This window comes from Pungitius pungitius, chromosome 1 (assembly GCF_949316345.1).
Source record: "Pungitius pungitius chromosome 1, fPunPun2.1, whole genome shotgun sequence".
Taxonomy (NCBI): Eukaryota; Metazoa; Chordata; class Actinopteri; order Perciformes; family Gasterosteidae; genus Pungitius; species Pungitius pungitius.
In genome coordinates this window covers 34,269,529-34,296,278 of record NC_084900.1, presented here as the reverse complement: position 1 = coordinate 34,296,278, position 26,750 = coordinate 34,269,529, and the positions used below count along the sequence as shown (strand labels likewise).

General features: G+C 46.0%; 3 protein-coding genes across 6 annotated transcripts; 1 reads left to right on the top strand and 2 right to left on the bottom strand.

Moving 5' to 3' along the window:
- Positions 1-885: 885 nt before the first annotated feature.
- Positions 886-9,595, bottom strand: LOC119221907 (kelch-like protein 12). Of its 4 annotated transcripts, none has more exons than XM_037478099.2 (12): positions 9,401-9,595; positions 6,858-7,085; positions 6,325-6,478; positions 5,416-5,633; positions 4,615-4,764; positions 4,394-4,508; positions 4,194-4,300; positions 3,909-4,104; positions 3,663-3,821; positions 3,286-3,384; positions 3,003-3,189; positions 886-2,009 (listed from the first exon to the last, which is right to left on the bottom strand). In XM_037478099.2, exons 2-12 carry the CDS (start codon positions 7,038-7,040, stop codon positions 1,883-1,885), a joined length of 1,695 nt encoding a protein of 564 aa, XP_037333996.1. In that variant the 5' UTR covers positions 7,041-7,085; positions 9,401-9,595; the 3' UTR covers positions 886-1,882. The 4 variants fall into 4 exon arrangements, with proteins under 4 accessions (XP_037333996.1, XP_037333994.1, XP_037333995.1 ...); XM_037478097.2 differs by lacking the exon at positions 9,401-9,595 and adding an exon at positions 7,828-8,140; XM_037478098.2 differs by lacking the exon at positions 9,401-9,595 and adding an exon at positions 7,570-7,778.
- On the top strand, positions 8,454-13,802 carry ptpn1 (protein tyrosine phosphatase non-receptor type 1). The gene is made up of 9 exons (XM_037478101.2): positions 8,454-8,735; positions 9,801-9,891; positions 10,933-11,033; positions 11,398-11,496; positions 11,683-11,820; positions 11,915-12,124; positions 12,231-12,392; positions 12,533-12,693; positions 13,232-13,802. The coding sequence occupies exons 1-9, from the start codon at positions 8,613-8,615 to the stop codon at positions 13,494-13,496; spliced, it is 1,350 nt and encodes a 449-aa protein (XP_037333998.2). The 5' UTR covers positions 8,454-8,612; the 3' UTR covers positions 13,497-13,802.
- A 10,424-nt stretch (positions 13,803-24,226) lies between these two features.
- On the bottom strand, positions 24,227-25,788 carry cebpb (CCAAT enhancer binding protein beta). The gene has a single exon (XM_037457582.2). It carries the CDS (start codon positions 25,575-25,577, stop codon positions 24,675-24,677), a length of 903 nt encoding a protein of 300 aa, XP_037313479.2. The 5' UTR covers positions 25,578-25,788; the 3' UTR covers positions 24,227-24,674.
- Between the last annotated feature and the right edge of the window lie 962 nt (positions 25,789-26,750).

Sequence of the window (26,750 nt, the reverse complement as noted above, 5' to 3'; positions counted from 1 at the left end):
ATCCAGGACCAGCACAGCGGCTCTTTAGAGCTGCACACACACTCACCTGGTGTGTCTGTGTGAGGAAGCTGCTCCTCCTCGAAATGTGGTTTGAGTCACTCTTTTTGGGACGTCCTGTAACTGGAACAAGGTGGGACATTCGGAGAGAAGAATTAAATGAGTAAACAGATGAAGTGTGCGAGGTTTTCATTCTGTGATTGTTTTTGCTGATCCTTGAAAGATCCTTAAAATAATCTGATATACAGGTGGTTAAAAATATATTTGATTAGTTTACTCATTTAAAAACGTGGATTTATTATTTAGCATTCATTCGCTTTATGTGTACGTTTAGTTTCAGTGATTTATTAATGTGTTAGATTCAAAGTTCCGAAAATATAATTGTCAAAATCAATGAAATCAATGATTTGTAAATTGAACATGTCTTTTTCTTTCACTGTTATTTGTCTCGTCTTACTGTCCAATGTTATGCACCAACCGCCATGTCAAATTCCTTGTATGTCAAACTACTAAAATACTTTGGCAATAAATGTTCCTGATTCCTGAATGTGTAAACGTGTCATTCATGTGCTGCATTTTTATGACAGATACATTTTTATGTTAAGTGGGAGTCTATAAAGCCCCCTACAGCGGTTCAGTTCATTCTACAGAGCAATGATCGATTGAATTTGAATTGACTTGCGCAGATGTAGTTTGTTATTTTCCATCATCATGAAAACATGTATATAGATAGTTGAATAATATCCTGTTCTGTTTATTTACCCGAGGTACAGAAGATGGTTGTATTTGTTCATCCATTATTTGGTCAACATGTAAACTGATGAGTGAACTCTTGTTTATGGTGGTATTCTTGGCGATCCTGTTGCTGCTGGATGAAACGTCAGAGGATCACAAAAGTAATTTGACTTTATTCTGAAGGAAACATAAATGCTTTTACCACATTTCAAAGCATTTCTTTCAATATTGGAGCCACATGTTTAACCTCATGGTGTCAGTCAGATGCTAACTTGTAATTAAGAGGCATTTAGACACTTCATACCGTTCCTTAAAATGGAAAGCTGCACAGGGATGTGATGGGAATGTCACTTATGAGGTGATTCCATACTGAGAGGATGAAACGCCTCAGTTCTCAGTGTGTTTATTCACTTCCCAGGCAACAATGTTTTGTGGACTTTGTATGTCCTACATGTACATTTCCAGGTTTATAAAGCAGAGAAAGAAAAAAAAAAATCACATGCACCTCAAACTTATTACTCTGTTATTCTTTAGGGACAAAAAGAATCAGTTAACTGGTACAATTTAGTTATTTTCTAAAACAATATTGATCTCTAAATATATATTTTGAGAGTATGAAACCTTCTGTATGAAAGCAATATGAATCTAAAAGCACTGTTTACGGAAGAAATTACAAAAAATGGTTGAAATTACTGACCCATTGATGACCTCGCAAAAGCCAAATGAGTGCACTCGATAATGAGCCGACGCACTGTCGTCAAAGTCCAATGGGAGGCAACACGGATGTTCACTGTTTGATGTAGGCCAAAGTCATAAGGCATATAGCAGCAACCGGAGTCCAAGTCAACTCCATCTTTTTCGGTTTTTTTCCATGTGATGAGTAGAAATATATTGCACTTTGAAGACAAACTGAAAAAAATAATCTCACAGGAAGCGACAACGACGAAGTTCCACCGGAGAGCCATGCATGCGGCGCCGGCGGTGAACTCCACCGCCGGCCTGCGCCGCACAGCCCCCCCCCCTGCCAGAGGGTCCCCCTGCAGCCCAAACGGAGTCCCTGTTTGCATACTGGCCAACGAACGTTTCCCCCTCGTCTGGCTCCGTTAAAGTGGCGTTTCGGGCAAAGTCCGGCTGCCCAGTCGGCAGAAGATCACTTTTCTCGCAGAACACAGACGCCGGCGTCGCACCGCTGCGTCGCCATCGACGTGACGACCTCCCAGGAGTCGATGACCGGGTCGTAACATTCGATGCTGCTGAGGAGGGAGTTCCCGTCGTATCTGGAGACGGAGAGACGAGAGGCACACAGAGGTGAGCCGGGAGCCTTAACGGCTCCGTCGAGAACCACGTGCCTCAGACCCTAAACTGCTTGTTCGGTGGAAAAATATGTTCAAAAGTGGGTCTGACGCTCAGAAAAAAAATAAAATAAATCCTTTTATAGTTTTTACTCAAAGCGAGCCTCAGTCTGAACAGGTATGTGTGAATTTTGGCAACTGTTGCGTCACTCTAGTTCGGAATTTGTCACAATTCAAATGGTCAAAGTCAAACTTTGCTCTCTTTCACCTTTTCCTTTGCTCCACTTCAAATTTAACATTTAAATTTAACCGTAAACCCGGTTCCATGTTCACTTCTGTACGACAGTGAACCAATAAAAATGAGATCCAAGCTATGGATCAGAATTCAGAACCACGTAGTGCGGCTCGAGTGACCGATCGACCGGACTCATGAGGCTCATCAGAAGCCAGGAATCCTCACAATGACATCAGGCAAAGAGGAAACTGAAAACTCTGCTACTCTGCTTGCACCTGGGACCAAAAGCTACAAAAAGAAAGCGTCTTTCTTCATCTCTTATCTCCTTGAAGTAGAGCTGCGGATTGGCTGGAGCTGTACCCAAATAGTTACTTTTGATAAAAGCGTTTGCTAAATAAATACAATGCAATGGAGCGAAGGCATTTACGTTACAAAGTAATCCACCAGGAATGTTCTCTGGCGCGCATTTGATCGGCCAACCCAGTGACTTTTTGGAACCTGATGATGTTGCGAGTTCAGCCCTTTTTTTTTTGGGGCCAAAAAAGCAGAAAATAACCGGCTCTGGATTTGGCTTATTGAGAAGTCTTCATGTCCGGATACATTTTTTCACGCAGTCACGCTGCTACAATGCTAACCTCTCCTTGTGGCTGGTAACACGCGAGTGTTACACTTAGAACGGCTTGAACAAGTCCAAACCGATCCTTCAAACCCGCTGTGGCAGAAGGAGGCGCACTGCTCGTTACCCGGCGATGGCGTAGAGGCGTCCCCTGAGGACGGTCGCTCCCACGTAACACCGAGGCGTCGTCATGCTGGCTACGGTGGTCCAGTAGTCGGTTCTGATGTTGTAGACCTCGACGGAGTCCAGGTGCGAAACGCCATCAAAGCCTCCCACGACGTAGATGTGGTCGTTGAGCAGAGCCACGCCGGCGCCTGAAAGCAGTCGGAAGCTCTCAGACGGAGGGGGGGGGGGGGGGGACGCGCGCAGTCGGACGGGAATATTTGACGGCAATCTGTTTTCTTACCTACCTGAGCGCTTGGTGGCCATAGGCGTAACACTGGTCCAGTGGCCCGTGTGCGGGTCATACCGCTCCACTGAGTTCAGGATATTCAGCCCATCATATCCACCTATGGGGAGACACGGGGAAAAGCAGGAAATCTATTGACAGATTGACTTCTTAAGCCAAAATGCCAAAATCGGGTTAGCTGTGGAAGAAGTTAGTGGAAAATGGCCTTGTGAGGAATCCAAGGTATCTTAAAAGCCCATGAGAGAGAGATCAAAGAAAGAGAACTAATGATAGGTTAGTTATGAAAATTCATTGATTAGTTCATTGATTGATGACAAAAACAATCATAAACGAGAGCTCTAGTATGTTTCAAAGGTATTACAGATTATCTGTCCATACCTAGACAGTATATAAGTCCACTCGCCACCACTAGACCCGCTCCTTCCCTTGCCGTCTGCATATCTCCCAGCATGCTCCACTGGTCAATGTTTGGGTCGTAGCGCTCCATGCTGGTGTGACGCCGGCTGCCATCGAAGCCCCCGGCAACATAGATCATGTCTGCAAAGAGCAGAAGGAGACGCGTGAAGCACCTCCTGAGAGACAACAAATCGCGAGTCGTCCGGGGGGGGGAAGGAACCCGCTCACCTCCGAGCGTGGTGGCCCCGGCGAGGCCCCGGCGCACGTTCATGGTGGCGACGGTGTACCAAACGCCGTCCTCGTCCGCCGTGTAGTCCAGGCACTCCACCGAGCTGAGCCGCGACCGGCCGTCGTAGCCTCCGATCACGTAGACCCGGTCGTGGAGCGACACCGTGGCGACGTAGCGCCGCTTCCGTGCAATGTTCTGTTGGAGAGGCCGCCTGCGTTAGCCGAACCCACTCGGGTAGAAACCCCCCCACGCGGGGGCCGTGTTTGAGGGGCTCCAATACTCACGGGGAGGGAGCTCCATTCCTGCGTTTTCGGATCATATTTCTCGACTATGTCTATCGGCGATTGCTGGCTGCCAAACCCGCCTATTACCAACAGGACTTCTTTGGCACCTGAAAGAATATATATATATTGACACGAAACCACCGCTTGGAGTCACGGCAGCTACGCGCGAGGCTACGTGCTACTAGAGAAGTGATTCCCACCTAATCGGGTTTGTGTGCGCGGGCCCTGCATCTCACTCCTCAGCTCCGGTCTCAGGTGGAACTTCTTGGCTTCGTCAACGAGGTCTCGACATGGCAGGCTACACCGAATGAGGGGCTACAACAAGTCAGAACTCGCATAATTATGGTGGCAACTGTGACGGGCGTCTCTGCAGATGATGCGCGCTCGCCGTATGATCGCACAGATCAACAGCCCGGCTCACCTCGGCATCAATGACATCCGTAATGTAGCGGGGGGTCAGGAGCGGCATCCGGACAAACTCCAGCATGTCCGGCAGGTACGGCTCCCGCTCTTTTCGGTTGTGTTTGACCCAGTTCAACACGGCCTCAAACACGGGCTCCTCCGAGTCCACCTGCAAGGGGAGGCACAGCCACGTTTGGGCGCGTGAATCCACTCACTTAATTAACATCATCGAAGCATGTGCAGCTATTTACGTGACGACCCAACGTGGAACAGTGCTGAAACACGGCGGGAATTCCTCACACAAGGAAGACAACACAGAGTTTCTACTGGGGGCACATTATGCGTGACAGTGGCTCACGTGTATGGTCATGTATTATTCTTAACACAACAAAAGGTGACAGGAGGAGCCATTAGAGCGAGATGCGATGGTCTATAAATCATTTGATTATAATAACCATGTTTTTACAAAACAAGGTGTGTGGTTGGAAACAGGAATTTCCTGAGCAGAAGGGAAAACATACGGTTTTCTTCACTGCGATTTCTTTGTCAGCTCAATCTGCAAACCGAATGGAATTAAGGTGGGGGGGGAGGGGGGGGGGGATCAGAATACAGCAGGTTGGTGCTTGCTTTTCTCTTTACGCACTCAGTTGCTTGAAAGGCAATGCGAAAGCTGTGAAAGTCAGTTAGCCCGCCTGTCAGGCACATAAAACACTGATTCTGACATCGTAGCTGATGCATTTGTCCTTATTGTCACTCATCAACAGCAGATCCTCGGAGACAACAGCACGGACTCAAACCTCACGGCGCCTAGCGTGCATACCTGGATTTCATCACATTTGATGAGCTTTTCAACTTCTGCCTGGCTGAGCAGCATGAACTCCTCATGCTGCACCACCTCAGAGAAATGCTTCTGGGAGAAGAGCTCGGCCGCCTGCATCAGGTCGAGGCAGTTGTGAGTTTCGGCAAAGTCGCGGATGCCGAGGCAGTTGGATGGATCCAGCTGACCCTCCAAGAAGTCACAACAAGCTCTTTTCACCCCTGAAGAAAAGAAAGACGCATTTTATATCAACAATTTATGTGTGGTTCAAATTCAGCCAGATCTTCATTGACTCGAATTTCATTCAACAGGTCCTAATTTGGAAATACCGAAGCAGTTTTATTGGAAACATTAGTTCAAATAAAACGCTCATTTAGATACATGTTGGACAATTTTAAGAGCTTTTTGAATGAAATATATTATGATAATTACTACTTTTCTGTTTGGTGATTATACCGACCAAAGTGTGAGAGTGATTCATGTCCCTTTTTTCATACTTCTGAAATGAATGCAAGGCTCAACCAAATGACAGGGAGGGATTTTATTTTTTTTATAATGAAATCCCTGGTTTACTACAGGTTGGATTGCGAAACTCCACTAAAAAGGATTAAACAACATCCCACAAACACATTTTACTGTCGCAGCAATGACGATTTAATTATAGCGTCTCCCAACAGCTCGCAAACATTTTATAACTCACATTACTATACAGCAGGCCAGATGACATATTTATGACCTTTTGAAAATGTTTTATTCGGAACTTTTTAACACCTTGCGAGACCTTTTATTTGCCATTACTGATTGAAACGCAGATACCCTTTACCTAGACTCACAACAACATCAGCTGACTTAAGCACACACACACACACACACACTTCTCAAATAAAGGCATGGCCTCACTTCTTCACCTACCTTTGAGCTGCAGCAGGCACGCTGCAGGGAGCAGTTCTTGTACGTTCTCCACTGTGACGAGCACCGTCTCCGTGTACACGAAGTCCAACAAGATCTCCATAGTCGCTGCAGTGAGCCCCTGAATGTCCACGAAAGATTTCCCCTTCTCTGCCAGCTGCGGAGTCAAAAACACATCTCATTTAGGGAGAAGTCATCTGCATTGGACGTTATCGATAATTGTCTCGTTAACTTCTTTGGTATAGTAAAAACAAACATTTCCGTGACTATATTTTTTCATCCTGATTGTCTATTCGGTCATCTGTTGCATATCTGTCCTGTGTGAAGGATTTCTGAATCAGTGTTCTAGGAACAGAGGATGCTGTAAATACTCGACTTAGACAAAGCCAAACAACAAGTCATTAATAGGCAGATCTTATTCAGATAATGTCCGCTTTTCTTTCATGCCCGCTTCTATTTCTATCAGTCATTATGTAGGGGTAAATAATGACGATTAGTCGACATATTTCTAAGCATTCAATCGGTTTTACTCCTACCTCACTGGTGAACATGGCACAGAAGTAGTCACTGCAGGCGGCCAGAACAATCCGGTGAGCAGGGAAATCGGTGTTCTCCACCCTCAGAGTGATATCACAGAGTGTGTTGCTCTTGCGAAGTGAGTTCATGGCATTGAGGATGGATTTGGCATGGGAGTTGGTCATGATGTCTTTGGGCGCCATGCTGCCCTGGAGAATCTCTCAAGGATCTCAAACTACTCCAGGAGTCTAAAAAGAGAGCATCCAAAAGAGAATGAGCGTCACAACACAACACGCAGGCACTAGCCGTCTCGGCCATGCTTCGGTCAGGGTGTGAGTATATACACGTCACAGCAGTAAATGGGTGTCCAATGTGTGGCGGATTCAAGCTTGCAAGCAATGCTGATGGAAACAATGGACATCCTTAGATGTGGCAAGTTAGAAAAGCCGGGAAACAAAGACGCAAAGAGGTATTAGTGCCTAAATTTAAGTTTTCCAATTCATAAAGGATTCTTAAAGGATAACATTACACTTCATAGCTATTTATGTCATTTTTAGATAGTTGTAGTCAGCTCCTTAAGATCTTCTGGCAAATCAGAATTGAATTTCAGTAGTAACTCGACTTTCAATCTAGATACCATACAAACATGACCATTTCTGATTCGAATAACCGAGTGTCACTTTCTTAACATTCCTGAATGCAAGAGATGGTGGTGGTGCTAATGCAACTTACCGTAAAACCATCTGAATACTTCTCCCACCACTGGGAGGCAACAACTAGAGCTACACGTTAGCAAGCAGCAGCCAGCCGGAGGCTAACGCCAACGCTACACAACAACCGGGGACACGCGGCCGGACAAAGTGATGCCGACGGCCGGAGGAGGACCACACATGAAGCGGCGCACGCGTGCACACACACACACACACACACACACACACACACACACACACACACAGAGAGAGAGCAACTTGTCGGGAAGGCGCACAGTACCTGTCGCAGCTTGTAGCTAAGTAGCGTTGCTAGCTAACGTAAGTAGCACCAAAGTCCCTTGTCCCAGTTCCTGCTGTCAGTCCCCACTGTCTGTGGAGAAAAGCCTCTGAACTAACAGCTAATCCATGATGACCTCTGATAGGTCACGCTGTACGCCGCCTGCTTGAAGACATTTATGTCCGAAACGCCCCAGAAGATAATGTCATATCGTCCGTGGCGCGAGTTTTAACAAGCTAGAACATTTCGTTGACTAAGCTGCAGTGGGTCACAGCAACAGAGACTCCACAGATTGGACGTAAACAGACCATTACGTGTGTGTGTGTGTGTGTGTGTGTGTGTGTGTGTGTGTGTGTCTGTGTGTGCGCGCGCGCACCGGGAAGAGGACGCGTCACGTTCGGTACACAATACGACTTCCGCTCGTCACCGCCGGTCTGCCAGAAACGCTCAGGAGACGGTTTCTGACAAGTAAAGTTGTCAACAAAATAAAAAACCCAATCCACACGCGGAAAACCGGTGCGGGTTACAAAATATCAAACACCCACGCGCTAACAGACACAGAGTGCTTTTTTTTTTCTTCTTTTTTTTTTCAGCCACCGCAGGCCGGCGGTGACGCGCAGTGGGAGGAGCCAGCGGCGTGTTTCCGCTCGCAGCAGGCCGACAGAGGGAACACGGTAATCCATGCAGGCGTACCGAGAATCACAGGACATCCACGGAACAATCGGCAGCTACTGCGGGACAGCGTTTAGAGGACAGATTGTTTGATCCCCGGGGGGCTGCGGTTGTACATGTTTGAGGAAGTAACAGAAGCCGAAGGAAAAGAAGAAGAAGGAGTGGCAGCTGGACTGTCAGCAATGGAAGCCGAGTTTCGGGAAATCGATGAAAACGGGAGTTGGAACGCCGTCTACCAGGTAGGACCTCCCCGGCACAGCCCCGGCGGACACGGGCCGCTTTCGGGGCGAACGGTGTCCAATATGCACACGAGCGTGCAGCTGTTACCGTTTTGTTTGTGAGGCTAGAAGTTCAGTCCGGGTTCTGCCTGTTCGGATCAATCCGATGATTGATGTGTATGCCTGAGCGCCCCCCCATAAACCCCCCCCCCCCAAAACTGTTACCTTGTTGTCACTGTAATACACATTGTACATCGAGGAGTCCGAGTTGGGGGAAGTACTCCGATCTTTTACTCGAGTAAGAACAGTAACTCCAAAGTGAAAACGTGTTGTGTTGAAAGTGAAGTTGCGAGTAGTGGCATCATAATGTCCTGGCGTGTTAATAAAGTCCTCCTTCGTGGAGAATGACTCACTTCAGGGCGACCTGTGGATTACGGTTATTGATGGTGGTGGAAGCATCACCAACTGTTGCAGACCGGTACATGTGGCACTAACTTCCCCTGTAATACATACTTACACCTACAGTAATGCCACGATACATTAGTTGGCTCAAATTATGCATTGTTAACCGGTGTATACAATATCATATTTGCTTTAAATAGCCTAGGGGAGTATACGCATGCTATTTAGGACAAGTACTTTTCTTAACTTCTACACAAACCAAAGTAAAAGTACTTCATCTGTACCTTGGAATCTTTATTTACGGTCACGCCACAGTTTCTTCTTCAAAATCTTCTTCAAGTGTGGATCCGGTGTTGTTATTATATTTTCAGTTTCTTCAGCCGAGTGGGTGCACTCACAGGTTCAACAGCCCGGCCTGCACCGCCACCCACACACCAGCACGACACTTTTCAGGAGTTTTTTTTTCTTCTTCTTCTTCTTTTTTTTTTCTTTCTTGTTTTGTTTTCCGAATTCATAGAATTGTTTTCAATAAAGGAAGGAACAACACCCCTTAAGCGCTATTGCCGTATTGAAAGCTTGAAAGCATTTAACGACCACGGAGACACAAACTACACAACGTTTGGCTTGTGTTAATCTTACTCTACTCTCTCTCTCTCTCTCTCTTTTTTTTTTATTCTGCCGCAGGAGATTCGCCAGCAGTCGTGTGAACTGCCCTGCAAAGTCGCCAAATTGCCCGAAAACAAGAATCGCAACCGTTACAGAGACGTCAGCCCATGTGAGTGCGGAGCCGCTTCCGATGGTCAAAGTCGTTCTCCCTAATCTGCGGCGCCGCGTTCAAGCACCAGCCGGGCTGTGGCCGCCTGTGCGGAGCGAGTGTTATACAAACAGCTCGCTGATGTTTGACCTCAGTCATTTGAAATAACACAATGTCAGTATTGCACAATAGCCGGAGGGTTGCATCACTGCGGAGCGACGTCGCAAAGGATGTGACTTTCAGTTCGTGACTTTTGAACCTCACAAACGTGGACGTGGGGTGGTTGTTAATTGTACATGTGGGTGGGGCTACATCAGAACAACAACGTAAGAATCATCTTCATCTTCGAGACAGCTAACCACATCAGTTTATATACCGGTTAGTGCAACAGAAAACCTGCTCCCGTGTTCCCGACACAACTGGACGCGGACAAACGGCACAACGCGCGAGAATAGAAGGGAGTCGCAAAAACAACCAAGAGACAAAGGACGATAATCACACCAAGTTGTCCCGATAATCTTAAACCAACAATGCGGTCAGACATGTATAAAACACTATACAACAGGTTGAAGTTGATAATCTGTAAGATCCATCGGTACATATCTCAGTGGATTGTACATCATTTACGCATGATTTAGAAAAAAATACTACTCTTTTCTTTTCTTTTTTTACTGTTGAATCACACACGGTATTCGTCAATGCCCTTTGTAAACGGAACAAACACGAGCCCCACAATCCCACGGCTTTTAACTAGAAGTGTGTCTTTTCTATCAGAATAACAACTACAACTTCCCAAATTCGACAGCTGAACTTTGCAGTTTCCTCTTTTTCTCACTGAACAACCAATGCAAATGTTTACTGTATTTGTTCCATCAAGCCTGAAACGCGCCGCACACGCTGGAAGCTTTTTAAACCTAATTGGCCGCGCTTTGACGAGATGAATGACATAAAGAAAAGCCCGACGTCAGCCACCTTCGGCATTGAGCCCTGAGGCGCCGTGTTTGGAAGGCGGCCGCGTTAAAAAACATCCAACATTCCTTCTTTTCATCCTCTCCCCCATAGTTGACCACAGCAGAATATGTCTGCAGCTGGGAACCAACGACTACATCAACGCCAGCCTAATAACGGTGGAGGAGGCGCAGAGGAAGTACATCCTCACTCAGGTGAGCTGAAATGGGGACGGAGTGACGCGGCTCATAGAGCTGACGTCTCTGGTTGGTTATCGCCTCCTTCGTGAAGGTCAGATCTGCTGCAGCTGCACTTTGATCCGAGTGTGAAAACCTGTCGCGGATGGTTTACAACGCTATTAGTGCACTTGACTAAGTGAAAGCAGCATTCAAATATAATACGTGAACAGTGCGGAATGGTGTCAAGTAAGACATTTAAATAATATTTATGGGAGGAATAAACTTAATAAGGTGAGATCTTTAAATAGATTAAATAGAGTTTGTTTCACAGAGAATCAAATCCACTCGTGTAACACAAGTCTTTTTTTTTTTTCTTCTTCTTTTTTTTTTTTTTTTGCAGGGACCCCTTCCAAATACATGTGGCAACTTCTGGGAGATGGTGTGGCAGCAGAGGACCCGCGGCGTGGTGATGCTGAACCGCGTCATAGAGAAAGGATCCGTAAGCAGGGGCCCCTTTCCTCCCTGGATTATTATCACTGTGTGTGTGTGTGTGTGTGTGTGTGTGTGTGTGTGTGTGTGTGTGTGTGTGTGTGTGTGTGTGTGTGTGTGTGTGTGTGTGTGTGTGTGTGTGTGTGTGTGTGTGTGTGTGTGTGTGTGACGTTGTGCCCTTTTGTTTCACCGTTAGATTAAATGTGCCCAATACTGGCCAGCCAGCGAGGAGCAGGACGCGGTCTTCGAAGATGCCAATTTCAAGCTCACCCTCATTTCGGAAGACATCAAATCGTACTACACGGTCCGTCAGCTGGAGCTGGAAAATCTCTCGGTACGTTTATTTATTTATTTTTTTCTCACGTTTCTGTGCAAACGTGGACGTCGTTTCAGCCTTTTAATCCTCCCTCCCTGCTCCTCCGTTACAGACTCGCGAGACTCGGGACGTTTTGCACTTTCACTACACCACCTGGCCCGACTTTGGCGTGCCGGAGTCTCCCGCCTCCTTCCTCAACTTCCTGTTCAAGGTGCAGAAGTCGGGTTGCCTGAATTCCGACCAGGGGCCGGTGGTGGTGCACTGCAGCGCCGGCATCGGGCGCTCCGGGACCTTTTGTCTCGTGGACACGTGCCTGCTCTTGGTGTGTACAGATCTCTGCAGGTGGTAGGGGGGGGTCGTGAATGAAACGCGCCTTAAGAGCCCCGGAGACGGTCGCGCACTGACGGGCTTTTGCTGTGCGATTGCAGATGTCCACCCGCAAGGACCCGTCTTCGGTGCGCATTCGCGACGTGCTGCTGGAGATGCGGCGCTATCGCATGGGCCTGATTCAGACGGCGGATCAACTTCGGTTCTCCTACCTCGCTGTCATTGAAGGGGCCAAGTACATCATGGGAGATGCATCTCTGCAGGCAAGTCCTCCCCTCTGCTCCGCTCCAATCAGTTTATTTCATTTTTAAGAAATGCGGTCAATTGGGTATTGTGTTCCAAGTTGTTTTTGTGGAAGTGTTTTTGCAAATAAAGGCGCTTTGTTTTTTTGTTTATTTTCAAGGAGTCCTTGAAAGAGCTCTCAAATGAGGAAGATGATCCTCCAGAGTTCACCCCTCCGCCTCCGCTTCCTCCTCCCAGAGACCCTCAGAACGGCAAAGTCGAGCGATCCTTCTTTCCCGAAAATGAGGAGATCATCCAGCAGAAGGAGATCCACAGTCTGGGGTACCCACGTGATATCGGAAAATGTTTATTTAGTAGTTTGATAAACCAGCTGAACTGGTCAGGTCTACTGGTGGCATCATTTAAACGTTAACGTCCCAACTGGTAAAGAGTTTAGTTCTCTGTGCAAAGCTGTTGCTTGGAAACGTGTGATCCAAATATAAACAGAAAGTCAGCGTTGCATCACGAGCTGCCGCTTAACTTCCACAGCGTTTGTGGAAGCGGTGGTGTGGCCGGGGATGTCATGAGTGGGAAACGTATGATCCTGCTAAGCTGACTAATGACTCGAATGAAGATTTCATATTTGCCTTCTTTAAGCGTCGTTTTGGATCAATTGCGCCGGCCATGTTTCCATAACACCTCTCTAAGAGCGTATCATTTCCGCACGCTGCTGTTAAATATTTGGGAGAAAACATATGAGCAACATATTTGTGCGCTGCAACTCATTTTAATTTAGTAACCGCGTCCCAACTAGGTTTTTAAAAGCGAACTGCCGGGGCGGAGGACACGGAAGCTTTACCCTGCCTCCCCTCTCCCTCAGGTCCTCACGAGAGCCGGAGCTGCGGAAGAGGGCCGCCGCTCCACCCCAGCCTCCCCCCGAGGGCGCCGCTCCGCATCCTGGCACCGAACATCCCGCCCCCGAAGCCTCGACGACATCTCGGCGGCCAGAGACGGAGCAGCAGCAGCCGGCGCCAAAGGAAAGCCCCCCCGGGCCAGGAGCGTGGTCCCCCCTGCTGACCAACGTGTGCGTGTGCACGGCCGTGGCTGTCGGCGCCTACGTCTGCTATCGGGCCTGCTTCCACTGATGCCCGTCCTTCCTCCTCCTCCTCCTCCTCCTCCTCCTCTCTGGGCTTACTCTGCGAGTGAGGGATTTATTTGGACCTCGGCAGATTCGTTTATTTTACAACTGCGGCGTGGAGGGGGTTCGGGGGGGTCGGGGGGCAGTGGGCCCTCCGCGACCCCCCCCCCCCCCCCCCCCCCGCACCCGTTGACCACCCGAACGGTCTTTCCATGCGTCGTCGTGAATGCTCAGGGCCTTCGTTTTTTTTCAGGCGTCACTATCCCAAATCTGTGTGCTGACTCAAACCCCAAAAGGAGCTCCCCCCCCCCCCCCCCCCCCCCGGTGGGTGGACCGGGAAGAATGGGCCCATTTTATTTGTGTCCACTCTCCTTATTTACCAAAAGACACTTGTATGAGTTCTTCCATTTGAACCCTTACTAAGTTGTTCATTCGGGTTTCAAATACATGTTTCCCCCCCCCGGTTCATTCTTTTCTGTACACAGATGATCAGAAATCAGAGCCAGATTATTTTTTATTTTTTTTAACATAGCGCTTTTTGTCTGTTTGTTGCGGTTGGATGTTAAACCCAACAGAAAGGTGAAGGACGTGAAGTAATGACAACCCTGTGCCACTAGATAAAGAGATGCATGCTGGGATGGGCATTGAATTAAGTGTGTGTGTGTGTGTGTGTGTGTGTGTGTGTGTGTGTGTGTGTGTGTGTGTGTGTGTGTGTGTGTGTGTGTGTGTGTGTGTGTGTGTGTGTGTGTGTGTGTGTGTGTGTGTGTGTGTGTGTGTGTGTGTGTGTGACACGTTTGGGTTAAATCCACGCAGTGAGAAATAATAATAGAACATTTTTTTTAGGGCATCTAATGTGAGATGTAGAGTTGCCTCTTGGTCATCGGTTCCCTCGCCGTTTTCTCTCCCTGGTGACGACACAGCGACACAGAAAAGTATTTTTTAAACACCAAATGGTGCAAAGGGGGGGTGGTCTCTCCCTCTATCTGCTTGGCATTCCCAAACTAATACCTGAGGTATTTTGAATAAGGTAATAACTCCATTCGAGTGTTTTAAGTCGCAGTGGTTTGAATGGTGCTTTCAATGCCAGCAGAATGTCTACAACAGCTTTGCACTGCGTGTGTTAAGTTACACTCGAGAAGGCCGGCTTATTGAGACACCAAGTGGCCAACATCCGACTCTCTTTTAAAAAAAAAAAATTGTATTGCCAGCAATAAAACATACCTACTTATGTGTCACCCTTTAAAGTTTAAAGTGTTCGGGTTGAATGGGGAACCAGGGTCTTTTGAACAAACCAAATATCCAACACCAGCACGGGGATGACGACAATACACTGTAGCAATGATCCGTCGAACATGGCGGCGGGGCCCTGAGCTGGCAATACTGTTTTGTATGATTCGTTTCTCTTTTCTTTATTTTTCTTCTTTTTTTTTTTGGCATTGCTGCATTTGTGAATCAACTGGTTTGTCCTAAAAAAAGAGATTAGCTAAGCTGCTAGCATTCAGTCTGCCTTTTGTGGCATGAGTCCGACAGCTGTTCTTTTCTTTAGAATGTATAAACGTCCTCAACAAGGACACGCCCTTATTCGATATATATACATATATATATATATATATATTTTGATTTATTTTTTTTTTTATTCTGCTTCAGCAATCTCAGCACCGTGCAGCCATCGCACCAGGTTTTCCTTTTTTTCTACTTACACTGAGCTCGAAAACATGTATTTTTTTATTTACATTTGTTTTAATTTTTAAATAAAAAATGAAGTTACTTTTACATTTGTGCAATTTTTTCTGAAACATTTACATCCATCACCACATTCTATTTCTATGGTAATAGTGCTCATAACATTTTGCAAATGACTGATGGTTGATTGATTATTATTATTTTTATTTCTAATATATTAAGTATAAATGTATAACATACTAGCTAGTTAGATATCTGAAATGTTCTCTACCTCTAACATTTAAGAACTCATTAGTGCCACAGCAACTGAATGTCAAATGATGATTATTATAGTGATATATAGCAGACTCTGTGTCCTCTTTTAAATCTCTTCTAAAAACTCACTTTCACCAGCTGGCTCATTTATATTTTTGACGGATTTTATCTTATTAAGAACTGCTTGATTGTATTTTGTAAATCTCGTGTGTATTGTTAAGCACTTTGTAACTTTGTTTTGAAAGGTGCTATATAAATAAAAGTTATTATTATTATATATTATTCTGGAAAATCACTATTTTGACCGAAAGCAGGATCTTTACGTGTTACGGTATTGTTACACTAAAATAAGTATTAATAATTCTCTGTGAGTTGTTTCAAACCCACCAGTAGGTGGCGCTGCTGGGCTGCAAAACGAGCTGGTTCCTGATTGCTAACATGGAGCTTCGGCTTTTGTAAAGCCCGCTCTTTCTTTTCTGTTCTTTTTGGAACCTGTGTCCGCTCATCAATGACTAATTCCTCACGCACTTATATTAATGACCATAAACCCGAGTTACCACGAGTTACTGTCTATTGGCTGCATAGAAACTGCCACAAACAATGTATTCAATACTGGCTTCCAACTACGCTGCAGATGATTTCACACGCAAAATACAGTATTACAAAGAAGAAGAAAAAATGTATGTATTTATTCTGACATTTTCTTGTGGAAAAAAAAAACACCCATAAAATATTTTTTGTTCATGTCAAAACTGCTCTGCTAAGCCCGAGGAGAGGTTTTCGGTTCATTTGAGTGTAAAAGCACGCAGCAACAGTGGTCGTTGAACACAACAGGGCGGAAGAACATGTCTTGACACATGCATTGCTTGAGTAAACTGCACCACATTGATATAGTACAGATGATTTGGCAACAGTCTCGACTCGAACTTCCTGTTTGGGAAATAAGACGCTGGTACGTGCTGTACAAGAATTCGACTTAAACAGAGTGAGTAATAGCACTCCCCACCACGCTCTGCTGACGTCAAGCCACTTGGCACTCATCGAGGAAAACTACAATCAAGGTGTGACCGGGGGCCGGAAGTCTTCTTAAAGTCACAGTTTGATTCGATTGAACAACATGAGCGTATTCTGCGTATTTTTCTTTTTTTTTTTTTTTTTAAGTATGTATCCCATGCAGGTACCTCATCTCCCCAAAGGCATACGTATGAAAAGCTGTGAATGAGAATACGACACCTTTGGAACAAAAAACGTCACTCGAACAAATGTAAAAATGTGCACTAGAATGTGCACACCGCTGACTCCGCACTCACACATCGACCAACGTACGCTATCGGCCCTGCCCTGCTGACTCTTACGGCATGTGTCAGTTTAGCCATTAACCTGGAACTTCCCAATAGACGGGCCCAGCTGTGAGGCAGTGGGCGGGAGGGGGGGAAGGACTGCAGATCATTCGCACCAGGAACCGCGCAGGCATCAGGAAATTCCTGAATGTGAGGGGAGTCGGATTTTTTTCCGAGTGTGACTCCGCAGACTCGGTGCACACACACACACACACACACACACACACACACACACACCGGGGTGTTGTTCTGTGGAGGCTCGGCACGAGGAAGTGTGAGCACCTAGGTGTACCGTGTCTCTTCATGCCCTTATCATGTCAAACAAAAGGCCGGGGGAATGAGGCACAGTCCGCCGGCTCAATGCATTCACCGGAGCAGTGCTGCTTAAGTACACTTTTGACGTAGTAACAGTACATTTAGTACCGGTCGCCTCAATACTGCGGTAGACACGAGGCGTCGGGCCTGCCGGCGGTTAGCACACTGTGTCTGGACTGGAAACGGCTGGCGTGGATCTGGTCAAAGGTGACCAAGTCCACTAAACCAACTGGTGGTTCATATTGATAGGCATGAGATAGTTGGTAGTTGAAAAGCAGGGAGGAGCTGGGCCTCCTCGGGGTCCCTCCCCGGCGGCCTAGTTTGAACCACTGTTCAAGGGTCACGCGGGTTTGAGTATCAGATATTTGGTCCCTCGGATTTATCTCGTGACCTCAGTAGACTAAACTATCCGACTGTTTGGGAACGAGATAACGAAAGAGCTCCGTCTCCACCGGTCACTGTGGTAAAATGCGAGTGTTGCATTAACGATCCAACGATGTGGATAATATACCAGTAGAAGAGGACATTTTTGGGCAATGCTGGTAGTTTTGATGAAGTAAGGGACCTCTGCTGATAACACAGCACGGTGAAATAGAGGCTTCCACTTAATGCAGTCGGATAAATTGGTTCAGTGTAAGATCCGTGTGCCTCTTGGCATCACTTATTTATTCTTCATTCACGCTGTACCCAGACGTGGCCTCATCAAAAATAACCAAAAACTTGTTTTTCCTAATCGAGCGGCATCAGGGGGGGGTTTTATTGGCTGGGTTGTTGTCTCCAAACCGCGGCCTCTCTCTCCTCGGGGGCCGATATCTTCGGTTGCGTCTGCAGAGAGAGACTCAGCCGTGAGCAGTTCCCCTTCCGGTTCCTGCCCCCCCCCCGCCCCCCCCGTGTCGTGGACACGTCGTCAGAACACCCGACGTGACAAGCAGCACTTGTGACTGCCATTGGCCAGGTTCACGCATGTAGGTCATATCGCAGATACCAGGCGGTTCGAAAACGGTGCTTCCCCCCCCCCCCCCCCCCCCCGCATCCTTCCTGACGTCATCGCCACGTGTCCGCATCATAAACATGACCTGCCTGCCACACCGCAGTTATCACCACCGTGTTCTTTTGGGGGTATTATTGTTTTCTTGGTAGCTGTGGAAAAAAACCTTTTTTGCATCTGAGTTTCAGTGTGATGCAGCATACACACACACAAGTACACACACGCACACACGTCACCGGCCGTTTGTTTGTGACAACAACTTTTGGGAATGAGGTGAAAGGTAGGCTGCGTACGCGAGGATGGTCACATTGTCAACGCTGCTGCGCGGCTGGAATGTTTTGGTTGCCAGCGACGTCGTCAGCACACCCCACTTCCTGTTGAGTAATCCGAACATGTCAAGGCCCACACATGACAGCCACCATTATGTCGGGGTAACTGTGATTTCAGCACAGAATTTACTGTACGTTGCGTTATGTTCAGAGTCCAGAAGGGAGGAATGGTGGGTGTGAAAACGTGAACTGTTTATTCATCAATAGCATCTCACACAAAGCTAAAAGATGACTCAGTCAATAGCTGCTCTACCAGTTCAATGTTCTTGCACAGCTAGTTTGATCTCACCATGCCCACTTTTTCCGCCGCTGGTTTAATTCATAATTACGATTTACAGCCAGTGCCTTTATTTGCTTTACGTTTGCACAACAGGTGGCTGCTTTTTCCTGAATCTGTGAGAAGACACAGTTTCGCTTCCACACTACAAACCAATTTCCAACTCCTAGTTGTCAAAATAAAACAGGATGTCAGTCCGATTGAGCAGCGTGTCAAGAGGGTCTGGTAATCTAGGAAAGTTTTAGAGGAGAGCTTTGAGGAATAGTGCAGTGGGTGGAACTTTCAATACCGATATTAACTTTGGCATTGTGAAAGAGGAGTTGAATGTCTTCCTCTTGACAAAGTCCTGCAATAAGGAACTAAATAATAAATGACTGATTTCTATTTATTTATTCTAAAAAAACAACAACTTACAATTCAATGCTGCCGCCTCTCTGCACTCGTTCCGTGTCTTTCTACACGTTGGTGCAACGTGGCCAGGTGACGCTGTATTCAATGTTCATGCACTTTTAATAAAGAAGCATCCAGCCTCTACGTGTAATGAATACATCCACGTTCTACTTTACGCGTGATAATAGAACGCTGGTTGCTGACCTGTGTGTGTGTTTTTTTCGGCTCAGGGCCAACTGCTTGGTTGAGGAAATACTAAAGAAATGCCTCTACGGTAAAGGTGTAAACTATGAATAGTTGTCTATTAATACTGCACAGTATAAGTCCTGTATTCCAATGTTTAAAGAGTGAGGAGTGAAAGAGAGGCTTTATCAGCACAGTGTACTTGCATTTATGTCTCTTCAGGGTGGAGTTGTTTTTATTTCTGATTTCAGAATCTCAGAAGTAGAAGTAGACATTTAGTTGTGGGCCATGCGGCTGAGTCTGAAGTGCGTTGGGGAGTTTTTGGGGGGATATGTTTGATGATGCCCAAATTTAAACATCACAATAAATCCAAGAGTGAGGCCTTTTCTTTTTCTTTTTTGCCACGGCCCCCGCAGCCTCACTCGCCTCGAGGCGAAGTCTGACTCCGCTTGTGCAGGGAAGCGCAGTGTCTTCCCCGCAGTGTCTTCCCCGCAGTGTCTGACCGCGAGTAGACGGGCGAGTCGGGTGTGTTCTGAAAACGTGTCGTGGCAGGTGTGCTGCTCAGGACCGAACGAAGCGCAGTCTTAAGGGGAAAAAATGTTTTTGGTTTTTTTTAGAGGTTATTGAGAAAGTTGCGAGGAGCAACGACGGCAGAGACCCGGCATTCAGATGAACAGACATGCGTGCAAAGGGCCCCGGTGGAAGGGAACGACAGGTACACTTGTGCTCTACATAATGGATCAGCACATCTGTACATACACAGCTGCAGGTATTTTAACGTATATTGTTTTTAAAGTAAAATACCGTAAACAAATAACGGTTCGGAACTGTGAAATTACAGTTAAAAAAACATCCCGTAATTTCTAATACGTTGATGCTGTCATTTCTACGGTGAAGTTCTGGCAACTACAGCTGCCAGTATTTCACCGTATTGTATAGGTTAAACCTTTTGTAAAAGCAAATGACATATGTGAAAAACACATTTTCTGATTCTGGAGGATCATCCTCAGACGGCGTTTTTGCCCTTTTATAGCTATTAAAATTTTGGAAATTCTGATGAAATCTTAGTTCTACGTTATTTTAACATAATGGTTAGCTAAACTGCCTAAACTTTGATGCCATAGCATTAAATATTTTTCATTTTAGATAACAACTTCACTGCCACAGTCCAAAATTCGGTAAAAAGGAAATATAAATACATTTCTTAGTGATACCAAATTGTAGTGTTCTGTATGCAGTTAGGACACCTGTTGGCCATCCATTAACCCTTCATACACTGCAATTATTTTGAAATGGCTTCTTCTTACACACAAGTTTTTCTCGAAGAAGTAGCATCCTCTTTTTGCAAGGATGGCCTGGGGTTACACAAGATCTGGGCAGTGAGACTTGATCCTGTGTAGTCACCGCAAGTCACTTCTGCACGTCAGTTTGGCGTTTTCACAGTCATCTACGGTGCAAATAGCAGAAGTGAACTAAGATGTTGAAATCTCGGTGGACTTAAGACGGATCATGTACTGGTCGGTTTACCGTAGCTCAGACGTCTGGCTTCCCGTTACAAGCCATTGTCCGGATATCCAATGTTCCTTTCACTTAGAGGAACCAAAAAAGCAAAATCACAGTGTTAACAATCATTATTTAATGATGCATTCAACAGTGTACAAGGGATGATATGTCACAAAAGGTACAAAACAAATAATTAGTACCTTCAGCTTTGTGATCCAATATTTCTACAAAAGCCATATCAGTATTTGAGGGTTTATTATTCAGCTCTGTTTATCAATTAATCACAAAGAAATGTTTGTGCCTATGTTCCATTCAGAATAGAAGAAACAACACTTCACTGGTTGCAGTAAGTAAGCATTTAAAGTTGATCAACATAAGGAATAAATGGGAAAAAAACAGGACCCAGGATAGAACTTTGAGGCACTCCACAGATTAATTGTTACATAACAACAGAAACTAAATATTGTCTATTAGAAACAGACTTAATTTAAAGGAGGAATCTTTTGATATTCTATTTTTCAACAAATCCCATAAAATGATTAAATGAATGACGCTTAATTGTTAATGACTAATCAATGAGCCAACCAGGTAGTTCCTTTTGAGTCTATTCCATCAGCATCTTGTTGCTGTAAATACTCACTGGAAAACTGAATTTTCAGTGAGTTTGCTCTGTCTTATTCTTGTTTGAGTGAAGTTTACAGGAAAAGAAACAGTGCTCAGCGGTGTTAGTTTCCAAGATGACTGTCTTATAGGAACCGATGAGCTTGGGCCTGAGTTCAACAGACAAGGCATGCAAGTGAGAAATGTATTGAGAGGCGGACTGGATTAATACCCCTAACCCTAACCCTGCCCACCTTATCCTTTTTAAATGGATTGCAAACTATGCCAAAATCTAATTCAACCAAATACAGAAATAGTTACCACTGTGTTATCACTCATATGTGCTCATCTGCAGTTTTTTAATTGCTGTGATGAATACGTTGATCAATTTTCTTCAAATCTATGTGTAACTAAAAAAAGCATTCAATAGTTTTTTGAAACAGCAAATATTTGACATTTCTGCTTGTAATACAAATAAAAAAATTGGACTACTTAATGTGTTGAGAAATTCTTGCGGTTCCGTAACATCAATTTGTGTCCTTAACCGCGTCTGCGGACACGCAACAGATCACAAATTCATCTTTTTCTTTCTTTTTCCCCCTGTTGCTCACATTGCAATTTAGCTGCAAGCCATCAGGAGGCTATGTTACTCATGATGTAAAACAGAAACAAATGTTCAGCTGACACATTGTGAAACTAAGCAAGAGAAAAAACGGCCCAAAGCCAAGTTAATTAGTTAAAGAAACATGTCAAATAGATGGTTCAGTCTTCATCCTACAAACTTTTTTCTGATCGAATTGGAAAAGCCTGAGCTAACGCCAGGTTGTAAAAAAGGGATTTGTGGGAGAAAGAACTAATGTAAACCAAAGCAACGTACTGACATGAATCATACGGGGGAAGAAAATCTTCCATTTCTCAACCACTGGTACAGAGTGGACATTAGAATGACAGGTGTGTGTGTGCTTGTGTGTGTCTGTGTGTGCTTGTGTGTGCTTGTATTGCCTTATCAGAGGAGTTTTTGAGGACGCCAGTTGGCCTGAGGAGGGGCTGTGATGCAACGAGGAGCTTACGGACAGACACTGCCCATTGACGGTAAAGTGCGGAAAGAAGGCCGGGCTAAACATTCAAGAAAAGAGGTCATCCTGTGTGGGAATTTCCCTCTCTCCTGTCAGCATGTGAGCCAGGAGCAGGCAAAGACTGCTTTGGGGGCTCCAATAGGAAACTGACGGGGGGGGGGGGGGCATGGAAGAAAGAATGCAGAGAATGTCTAAACGCCAGGCTTTGCCACACACTGACGGGTACGACGAGAGCGAGAAGAGCTTCTTAAAACGTCGTGACACAAGTCACAACAGTGGAGTGGCCGGGCGTTAAATCATTAACGCGTTATACGACATGTTAATTGTTCCTGCCGGTCCTTAAGTGACATTCTGAAACATCTACAGCTTTTCCCGAAGGCTGTAAATAAGAAACACTCATGTTTAGTGGCGCTGTTTTTGTACCCAGTAAGTCCTAAAGCTACACCACAACTATTTAAAGCTATTGTGATGTTCATGGAGGATAACAATGTCTTATTCAAATGTGGGTGTAGCAGTCTTCAAGTGGTGATGTGTTGGAAACGGAGGATATTGCACAACAGTTAAAAGCTAAACTGTTCCATCATTGGGTGTGTTGAAACAACCACTGTGTTCAAAATGTCATCTTTCAACGCACAAAGCAACAGCAGTTTTTCTACTTGATTTGAGAGAATATGAAGAAGAAAAAAAAGAGTTGTCAATGACCATAAAGTAGATGTGTCCCCTTGAGAACAGCTAGAGGAGGCGTTTTTTTGGGCTCTTTTCTGCCGTGTTAAGAAAACATTCCCCACCCTTAATTGTCACGGCTCACCTACAAATCCCACCGTGCCCGTTTCTTTATCCTCTCTGTCTGGGGTTTGCTTGTTTGAGACAGATACGTTTCATAGAGTGTGAAAGCGGTCTACCCCATTGGTAAATTCTTCTGCAAACAAGCAGTGAACTTATCATGTCTGGTGTAACTTACTTCGTCACTCCCCGTTCTAACTTCTTCATTTTCTTTGCTGTTTTTTTTTTCTACTTCAGGTTGAAACAAGGTTTGCTAGGGGGTGGAAGGTTTTTTTTTTAGGGGGGGGGGGGGGGGGGGGGGTGATTCGTATCTCGCCTCCCTGCCAGGTCTTCTGGTTGTTGGAGCGTGACCTGAGGTGGTGTGAGGAGGTTAGTTGCTGATTAATTTGAATGCAACCTTGAACCCCTCTCTGGGCCAGTGGACCCGGCAGACTATTGACAGAGCCGTGTGCCACAGATAAAGCTAACATTTCTGCAGTGCAGTGTGACAGGGTCTATCTTTTTTCTTTCTTTTTTTTCCGCTATGCTCAGCAGTATCATTTCAGTATAAATTGGTCGGATGCATTTCAAGATATTAATAGATGTTAGTGTCGATCCATGAGTAAACATTGAAATGCATTGCGTTGGCATTAAGAGTTAACAAGGAATCCCGTCATGTTTCTAATGTCATTTAGAAAGATAAACACAATTTCACATATCAACCCTTCTTTTTGTGTTTCTGTCTGAAAGCTATTTTCTGCTCTGTGGAAACCATAAATCATTTGTAGCCTCACTGCTGAAGACTACATATATAAAATCCACAACATCACATTCCCTTAGCTTGTTGATGTCTCATTAGATTTATGGCATATTGGGCCTAAATTAGAAGATGGCAAATTTTCCTCAACGTCAAGCCAAATTTTATCTGCAATATGTCCAAATTGAAACGCATCGCAATAGACAGGCCATGAATATTTAAGGCAAGCACAACAACATCTGCCTAATAAAAAGGATGAAAAAAGAAGTAACAAATAGAAATGTTTAGACAAAGTATAAATCTGTTTAATTCCATAAAATATCAAGTACATTTAAAGCATTTAACCATTTAATATTAAATAATTTGACTTATTTCATTCATTGCAAGCACTGTTACAAAGAGTTGCATCATTTCACTGCAGCAGAACTCTTCCCTTAAACAACCATTGCTCCAGATACACCAAATGTAGAAATTCACTCGCATGTCCGTAAAATATGCACCGAAATACTGCATCACGAAATTACATCTGAGAATAAAGCCACGGTGACAATGTGAAGAATCGTGAATGATTGCGCAATCCATGCAGCCACTCCTTCGGTCCCATTGAAACTGTCCCTGTAAACCGGTGGCCGCTGTCTTCTCCCGTGAAAGCGTGTCCGTTTGTCCACACTAGTGTCCCCCCCGCACCCCCCCCCTGAAGTCCGCGGATGGTCGGACACGCACTTTCTTAACACTGTCCGGTGGCGGAGAGCAGGTTGCGCAGGGTGGCCAGCTCTCTGGACAGCTGCTCCACGCGCTTTTGTAAACGATCGTTCTCCGCGGCCAGTTCCAGCACTTTGTGCTGAGTCTCCATGTTGCGCACTTTGGCTTTGTCCCTGCTCTTCCTCACGGCGAGGTTGTTCCTCTCCCTCCTCACCCTGTACTCTTCGCTGTCCTTGTCCAGGCGCTTCTTCGCCTTCCCGGAGGACATCTTGCCACTGTGCGTCGGGGACCCGCTTTTACCTGAAGGCGCGGGCGTGCCGGGCGGGCTGGAGCAGGTCGAGGACCCGCTGGAGATGTTCCCGAGGCTGCCGCTGGTGGACTGGTAATGCACGTAGAAACCGGACGAGCCGTTCTCCATACTTGCGTCCCTCTCGGCCGCGGCTCTGTAGCGGCTGCCGGGGAGCTCGGGGCTGAGCACGCTGTCCACGCGAGTCTCCTGCAGCTCCGTGTAACCCAGCGCGTAAGGCTCCCTCGGGTCCCTCGGGTTGTCGCACTGACTGCTCTCCAGCTCGGTCAGCAGCGAGTAGTTCTTGTAGTGCTGCAGAGCCGCGACTCTTTTGAGCTTGCTCTCCGCCAGGAACTCGGAGAAAGCGTCCCCCTGCTGCTGCTGCTGCTGGTGGGGTTGCTGGTGGTGGTGGTGGTGCTGCTGCTGCTGCTGGTGGTGGTGCGTCTGCGCCGCCTGTTGCGGACAGTGCAAAGCCGAATCCAGGTAAACGCTGAAGTCGATCGCTCTCTCCCGCTCTTCGATGCCCAGCTCCGTCATCGAGTCGCCGACCCTCCAGTGCGCGCCGCCGGTGACGGAACCGATGATGCCGTCTCTACCGTGGATAGCAAAGCCGCCCTCGTCGTAGAATCCGGCCACTTCCATGGATCTTAAAACCCGCCGGATCGGAGGAGCATGGAGGGCGGAGGTGAGACGCCCGGGTGGGTTTTTAAATGTTGGATTGTTGCAGTTGTCTCAGTTGTGAAAGTGTCTTGAGTTGATGTCTCCCGTGGCCACTGTCCCTGACAGCGCGCAGTGGAACTACTTTGTAGAAGCTGCGATCATGTATTGGGAGGGATTGACAAGTCTTCCTGTCTCAGGGGGGTTTTATTAGACGCGCTGGGCGGGGCTTTGGCTGGGCAGGTGTGTGACGCGCAAGGGGAGAGCCAACCCGAACGCATGTGCTGATTTTGGATGAACTTTCTTGTCTTTAAACGGTGTTTATCTAGTTTTTTTGTTTGTTTGTTTGACATTTGTGACGAATATGTGTGGTGTTAACTCTGCGTGCAGCCACGGGAATAACTTATTTACCAAAAAAGACCAAGACCAAAAACATCATGATGAAAAAACCAACACCTTCATTTTGACATAATTCATTTTCTTTACCAGTATTTATTCACAAAACGTCAATTCTTCAAGTCACATCTCATCCCTTCACCAAAAATGGGAGAAAAAAACAATCCGACAGAGTGGCCCTTAAGTTCATGCGTAATCACGCCATAACAGCGAAGCTCGCGAAAGGCATCCCGAGACACATCTGCAGACAGCTGTTTCCCCACAACACAAACAGAAACGAGTCTAAACCGGTTTGTTGTTGTGTGGTCAAACTGTACAAGATGATGCATCCACTCCAACACTGTATGAGGGTCATGGCTCGTGTTAGGTCATTTTGTCAGCCTTCTTTATGACTCAAACTCTGGCGTTTTTTTTCATTATTGTCCAATAATATTCCATATGTAACTCATTACATTACTTTAGACTAAAAAGGGAGCATAGTGACACATATGCGCCGTTGGTCTGATGAAGCTCAACGACCAAAGCTGCCATCGAGTCTTCTTCCATACAAGTTAGTCGGAGCTGGGTGACGTCGTGAATCGATAAGGCCTCACTGCCATCTCGTGGTGAGCTTTAGGAATGTACACCAGAGACTCGACAGCTGACATAAACGTTCAGGACACCTCTACATAATCTGTTCCAGCATGCGTGTCTTGGTCTTTGTCAGAACGATAAGCCCCTCCCCTTTCACCAGGTGTGACACTTCATTCTGTGACTCCTTAA